At 44.1% G+C, this 7602-nt stretch overlaps 1 protein-coding gene across 5 annotated transcripts in view; it reads left to right on the top strand.

Moving 5' to 3' along the window:
* Positions 1 to 1487: 1487 nt before the first annotated feature.
* The window catches only part of GAB3 (GRB2 associated binding protein 3), a 75657-nt gene continuing 69542 nt past the window's right edge, over positions 1488 to 7602 (top strand). For all 5 annotated transcript variants that reach the window (XR_010125360.1, XR_008497207.2, XM_054473093.2 and 2 more), the window contains exon 1: positions 1488 to 1596. Coding sequence is in view for 3 of the 5 variants with exons in the window: in XM_054473093.2 (XP_054329068.1) it covers positions 1525 to 1596 (72 nt within the window). In the remaining 2 variants the exon portion in view is untranslated. The remainder of the gene's footprint in view (positions 1597 to 7602) is intronic.

The raw sequence follows: 7602 nt of genomic DNA, 5'->3' as shown, positions 1-7602 counted from the left end.
GGGGTTGAAATGAGGAAAGTATAACTAAGGGATTTTTTTTTTTAACAGAGGTGTGAGCAAGACTTAGAGAATTAGCAATGCATAGTGGGGCTCTCAGGGACTGGCAACAGTTGATATGGCCACAGCCACTGCTAAGTGCTCAAGCTGCCCACAGGCAGAGACAAACAATGAACCCCTAATAACATAGCATTCCCTGGGGGGACCAGACAGCCACCTGGACTGCCATCTGGAAGGGGCAGCAATTTTTTCTCACTCAAACAGGTACTAATTTTGTACATGGATTCACTTTTTTAAAATTCACATTTCTGCTGGCACTCCCACCCATTGACTTACTGAACCCATTATTCGCACTGACATTATCTCACACAAGAAAATCATTATAAGCCAGTGTGCCCGTGCTGATGGACTCCACTAGTGTTACCATGTTAGCTCATCACCCTGAAGCACCTGGCCTGATAGGATGGTAGGTTGGTCATTCTGTTGAAGATGCTAGCAAACGTCACACAGATGATACCCACAAAAAGCAGAGGGTGGTGCTTAAGTGGATGGGCTCTTGACACAGCTCTGGCTGCCTATGGATGATTTTCTAGTTGTGTGGCTCTCGACAAGTGACACTCTCATCCTGTTTTTCATTTTAGTAACCTGCAAAATTGAGATAATAATAAGAGCCCTTTGACAGGGTGTTTGTGTGGATTCAATGAGATAACGCCTGTAAAGCATAATCGCTGGCATGGTGTTAGCTTGGCAGTAAGGAAGGTCACAAGTGTTAGGTGCTCATGATTGTTATTTTTACTTAGCGTGGTCAGCACACTAGTTGGCACAATCAACTTTAGATCCATCTTTTAAAACCTTCGAGTCAAAGAGATTGCAAACAGCACTACCTTTTGAGTTTGGGTCATTTGGGTTCATTAAGACATTTAGACCGTTTAGCCGGCAAAGCTTATCACTGAATACAACGATCTTTGGAGGAGGGACATAGAAAACACAGTACTCTGCAAACAATCAAGTGGAATAGGGAAGTCCAAGAGGAGTCTTGCTTTTGTTTCTCCGTGAACTATGCACATGGCAGATGAGGGTGCTACTTGGGTTTCTGCTCCAGGGTCCCTGAGGCCCAGGGACCAGCCCGTTTGGCGTGCCTGATTGGGGATGGGGCATGAGGGCAACAGGTTCCAGGCTGTGCTCCCATTAGGTCGCAGGGCTCCTTCCGAGCGCTTTCTCGTGACCCTGGGTGAGAGTGGCAGGCGCCCTGCTGCGTAGGCTCCCCAGGGCACAGCCGCTGGCGGCGCTGCAGTTGCTCGAAGGAGCTTCCCAGGCTTCGCTGCTTGCTTTTCCCGCCGTCTTGGGTTGCGGGCGGCGTCGGTTCCCTCCCCGGGGGCCGCAGCGGCCGGAGGCAGGGGTCGTAGCGGCCGCTCGGGGCGGCGCTGGGCGGGCGGGCGCTGGGCCCGCCCCGCCGGCATCCTTGGCCCGACTTCCTTCTGCCGCGGGCGGCTGGCCCAGCTGGAGGAAGCGGCGGCGGCGGCCACGATGAGTGCGGGCGACGCAGTGTGCACCGGCTGGCTCGTTAAGTCGCCCCCCGAGAGGAAGCTACAGCGCTACGTGAGTAGGGGCGCCGCCACCCGCCCGGCCCTCGCGTCCCGGGGCACCGGCCCGCGGGGCGGCCGCGCGGTGGCCGCGGGGAGCCGCTGGGCTCTGGGCGCGCCAGGCGCAGCCGCTCCCAGCGCCCGGGACTGCGGGAGAGGCCGATGGACGGAAAGCGAAATCGCACGTCGAGCCAGCTTCGCCGCTGTGCTAGGCAGCGGGCCGGAGACCAGGTGGCGCCTGCCCGCGGGGCTCAGGGACTCCAGACTGCCGCTGACTCTAGCGGAGGGAGGCGGGTTGGGGCTGAAACCTCAGGCGCCAGTCTCCGTGCAGGAGCGGCCAGGGAGACATCTCGAAAGCGTGCCCCTTTCTTTGGCTGGGGGTGGCTCTGAGACCCATTGCCCCGCGAAGGAGACGCGGCAGGGGATAGGGAGACTGACAGCCAGAGGGGAATTGCCTGCATTCCCCGTGGACCGTAAGGAGTGAGGAGTGCTGCTCTTGTAGCTGTCATCGGACACTGCTGTCTGGAACCCTACACAGTGTAACTCGTTTCTCATCGTGTAACTCGTTTCAGCTTCTTTTTAATGCTGACACCGCGCTTTTATAGTGCCAGCGGGACAATTGACTTTTACTAGTATGAAATTAGGAATACTTGGAAGAGCGTATCTTCCTACATATTCCATTACTGTTTTAAGATGTACTATCGACACCTCAAACGTTCATTATCTCCATCAGCGTCCTCACGATAAGGTCTTAAAAACATTCTGCTTAAAGACCTGATTGCTATTCAGTGTTTTTCAGCCATTAGGAAGAACCACTTCAGTCCCCAGGGAGTTGCATATAAATAGATATTAGGACTTCTTGCTTTTTTTTAGGCTGGCAGTAGCTGGATGGATTCATCTTGTTCTTAATCCCTAATTTCTCTGCAACTTCACCGCACGGTGGTAGGATGTCTGCGCTCATCCAAAGCAGCCCACCCCAAATGTGGTTCAGCCTTGTGCTTTTGTCTATACAATGCTCTCAAACTGCTGTCCTCTTCTGGACAAATTTCACAACTGTTTTTGTTCCCACGTAGATGAGGCACATATTGTGTGGAAGTTCAAGAGGTGGGATTATAAAAAGACTTTAATAATGTATGAATACTTCCAGGATGTGTGGCAGGAGATTTTCCTGAACATAGAGTTGCTCAAGCCCTCTTTCCCCATTCACCTCGGGCTAGACAGTGTTTGTTTCTCTCTTAAGGGTCTTTGAAAAGATTTTTGTTGTTTGTTCTGCAGAACAGAACTTTAGAGGAAGGTTGTTCTATTTAGCACGTGAATATCAGGAGTGCATAAATACTGAGATTTCTCTAAGTGCCAGTGTGTCCCTACATCATTTGCTTTTGAGTCCAGGAGTCCATAAGCACAGGGTCCAATATCTCTTGGCCTCTGCATTATCCAGCTGCTTCCTTAACTGTGAAGCTACTCAAAGGAGGCAAGAGAAGAAAACCTGCTCCCATCACCTGCATGAGCAGGTGAGGCTTTTGTCACACAATAGTGCTTGCAATGTTGACTCAGGATGGGTTTCCTTGTTGTCCTTTGGAATGACAGATATTTTAAAGGTTCACTATACAGTTTCAGTAGATGATACAGAAAGATGCCCCTAGAGGGCAAAGATTATAGAATATTTTATTTCCCAGTCTTTTTTTGTATCTTAAGCAGACTGGCTTAGGGAAGTTTATTAGTATTTCATCAACTTTGGGAAGGCATGAGTGTGTGTGCCTATTATCACACGTGGTTCATTCCTTTAGGGGATGTGGCAAGAGTGGACACTGCGCAGCTTAGAGATATGTGGGGCGTGTGATGATGGGGCAGTGACTAGACTTAAGACACAAGAGTACCTAGGTGTCATCTTACCAACACTCCAAGACATAAACTTTGATGTTTGGGAACTCTCTCTAAGAAAGATCATAGACAGTCAATGCTTTTTTTGCTGACAGGCATCTGTCCCTGGAACACACCACAGAAAGAATTATTTTTCCTCTCATAGCTAAATTCTGCACGAATCCTTTTCACCACTAGATGGTGATCATGTGTCACTTCGACGGGGCCTGGACAGGGCTGTTACAGCTGCTTAAATTCAATTCCTGTCACTCCCTCCGGTTAACGGAGCGCTAACTCCGAACTAGGCCCTGTGTTACAGGCTGGGAAGACAGAAAAAAAAGACTTGATTCCAGTTTACAGTTTAACATTTATAATAATAACATAGCAAAACTAGTTATTGGCACAACCAGGACAATAACTCAGTTATTCGTGCTGCCAGGCCAGCAAGCAACACTCCATCAATGTTTGCTATTACAGATGGAAGCTCAGGCAGTTTTTAGGTAAACCTTTCAGTCCAAAGTAGGCTTGTACTTCATCCACTTGAATCCATCAGTTAAGACAATCAGAAAGTTATTTTTTTATCATTGGTCTTTTAAAAGATAGTTATTTTCATTTGTATTTTTTGTTTCACAAGAAATATATTCTTATGTTAATAAATAGAATGAAAAGTGAAGACCCCCTTTAAATTTCCCCTACCCCCCTACCTTCCCTTTGCTCTCCTCCTTATTCCACTCCCCAACCCAGGGATAACAACTGTGAGCAGTTTAGTGAGTACCATTCTACACAATTTTTCAGAAAATATATAATTTTCTTTTTGCACAACTGGGATCATATTATACTAACTGTCCTGCAATTTGCTTTGTTCACAAAAGTTCTGGACATCTTTCCAGGTTAGTACATATAGATTTACTTCATTCTTTAAAGCATTGTCAAATATTCCTTGTAATACATATAATATAACAATTTTTTTATTGGTGAACATTTGGCTTGCATCTATTTTTATCAATTTTAAAGAATCCTATAATAACAGTGATAATAAAGCTATAATAGTTCACTTTTATTGAATGTTTATATGTGCCAGGCACTACACTAAGAACTTGTATTAACTCATTAATTTTTCAAAACAATGCCAACAAGAGCCAGGCACTGATTTTGTCCCTGGATATAGGTTCTCTGGATATAGGTTCTTTGTTGCATATTTAATTTGCAAATATTTTCTAGCAGCCCATAGTTTTTGTCTTTTCATTCTCTTTTGAAGAACTAAAATTTAAAAATTTTAATGAAATCCCCAGTACAATTTTTCTTTTATGAATCATGGATTTAATGTCAAATCTAACAACTCTTCATCTAGCCTAAGATCCTTTGTCACCCAGCCTTGACCTCTTGGGCTCAAGTGATCCTCCCACCTCAGTTTCCTGAGTAGCTGGCACTATAGCTGCTCCCCACCATGCACTGCTAATTGTTGTATTTTTTGTAGAGAGGACAGGATTTCTCCATGTTGCCCACAGGCTGGTCTCCAACTCTTGGCCTCAAGTGATCCTTCCACCTTGGCCTTCTAAAGTGCTGGGATTACAGGCATGAGCCAATGCACCTGGCCTCTGAAAGTTTTATATTTTTACATTTTATATTTAGATCTATGATCCATTTTGAGTAAATTTTATAAAAGCTGTGAGGTTTGTATCATGGTTTCTTTTCTTGCATACCGATTTCATTTGTTCCAGTACTATTTATTGAGTAGACTGCCTTTATTCCATTGATTTACTTTTGAAACATCATCAAAAATCAATTTACCTGAAGGGCACAGTGGCTCACGCCTATAATCCCAGCACTTTGGGTGGCTGAGGCTGGAGGATCACCTGAGGTCAGGAGTTCAAGACCAGCCTGGCCAACATGGTGAAACTCTGTCTCTACTAAAAATACAAAAAAAATTAGCCAGGCATGGTGGTGAGCGCCTGTAATCCCAGCTACTTGGGAGGCTGAGGCAGGAGAATTGCTTGAACCCCGGAGGTGGAGGTTGCAGTGAGCTGAGATCACACCATTGCACTCTAGCCTGGGCGACAAGAGCAAAACTATCTAAAAAAAAAAAATCCATTTACCATATCCATGTAGATCTATTTCTGGATTCTCTAGTCTGTTCCATTGATCTATTTGTTCTATGCCAACAACATGCTGTTTAATGACTAATGACTGTAGCTTTACAATAATTCTTGAAATCAGGTTATTTTAGCCCTCAAACTTTTTCTTTCTCAGAGTTGTTTTGGCTATTTTAGGTCCTTTGTTTTTCTATAACAATTTTAGAATTGGTTTGTCAATTGATTTCACTGACCTCATATCCCATAGCCTTGCTAAACTCACTTATTAGTTCTAATAGCCTTGTCTGTAGTTGCAACCTGCAATACTATAAATGTTGCATAGAAATGACAAGAGCAGACATCCTTGACTTTTTCTTGATTTTAGAGGGAAAGCGTTCCATTTTTCACCTTTTAAGTATGTTAGCTGTAGGCTTTTTGTAGGCACCTTTTACCAAATTGAGGAAGTTCCCCCATCTTGCTAGTTTGCTGAGGCTTCTTCTCATGAGTTGGATTTTGTTGTGTTTCCTGCATCTATAAAAATGATGATATGTTTTTTATTTTTTAGTCTGTTACTATGGTGAATTACGCTGCTTGATTTTGAATGTTGAACCAACCTCAAACTTCTGGGATAAACTTCAGTTGGTTGTAACATATTATTCTTTTCATATATTTCTGGTTTTGCTTTGCTGAGAGTTTGGCTGAAGATATTTGTGTCTCTGTCCATGAGGGATATTGGTCTGCAGTTTTCCTTTTTTATACTATCTTTGGTTTTGATATTAGCATAATGCTGGCATCATAAAATGAAATCAGAAGTTCTCCCTCCTCTTGTATTTTCTGAAAGATGTTGTGTAGAATTGGTATTCCTTCTTCCTTAAATGATTGGTAGAACTCACCATTGAAAACATCTGGGCCTATACTTTTCTTTTTGGGAAGGCTATCAACTACAAATTTTCTTTCTTTTTTTCTTTCTTTTTTTTTTTTTTGAGATGGAGTTTCACTCTTGTCACCCAGGCTGAAGTGCAGTGGCACGATCTTGGCTCGCTGCAACCTCCACCCCCTGGGTTCAAGAGATTCTCTAGCTTCAGCCTCCCAGGTAGCTGGGATTACAGGTGCCCACCACCATGCCTGGCTAATTTTTGTATTTTTAGTAGAGACAGGGTTTTGCTATGTTGGCCAGGCTGGTCTTGAATTCCTGACCTCAGGTGATCCACCCGCCTCGGCCTCCCAAAGTGCTAGGATTACAGGTGTGAGCCAGCCAAATTTTATTTCTTTAATAGATATAGGGCTATTTGGGTTATCCATATCTTCCTGAATGAGTGTCGTTAGTGTCTTTCAAGGCTTTTCTCTATTTTGTCTAAGTTCTTGAATTTATTGGCAGAAAGTTGTTCATTATGTTCCCTTATTATCCTTTAAATGCCTGTGTGATTTGTAGTGATGCCTCAATTTTCATTTATTACATTAGTTTTTAGGAACCATCCTTTGGTTTCATTTATTTTCTCTACTTTCTCCCTGCTTTCAATTTCATTAATTTATCCTCTTATCTTTATTATTTTCCTCCTTTTGATTGCATTGGGTTTAATTTAATCACTTCTTTATCTAGTTCCTTAGGGAGGAAACTTAAATTACTGATTTGAGACCTTTCTTATTTTCTAATATAAGCATTTAATGCTACCAGCTTCCTTTTTTTTTTTTCTGAGACTGAGTCTCGCATTGTTACCCAGGCTGGAGTTCAGTGACACAATCTTAGCTCACTGCAACCTCTGCCTCCTGGGTTCAAGCAATTCTCCTGCCTCAGCCTCCTGAGTAGGTGGGATTACAGGCACCTGCCACCATGCCTGGCTAATTTTTGAATTTTTAGTAGAGATGCGGTTTCACCATATTGGCCAGGCTGGTCTTGAACTCCTGACCTCAAGTGATCCAGCCCACCTTGGCCTCCCAAAGTGCTGGGATTACAGGCGTGAGCCACCGCACCCGGCCAATCTTCCTTCTAAGCACTACTTTAGGTGCATCCCACAAAATTGGATATGTTGCATTTTCATTTTAATTCATTTCAAAATATTATTTAATTTTCCCCTGAGATTTCCTCTTTG

This window comes from Pongo pygmaeus, chromosome X (genome assembly GCF_028885625.2).
Source record: "Pongo pygmaeus isolate AG05252 chromosome X, NHGRI_mPonPyg2-v2.0_pri, whole genome shotgun sequence".
NCBI lineage: Eukaryota > Metazoa > Chordata > Mammalia > Primates > Hominidae > Pongo > Pongo pygmaeus.
This window is presented reverse-complemented; position numbering and strand designations above follow the sequence as displayed.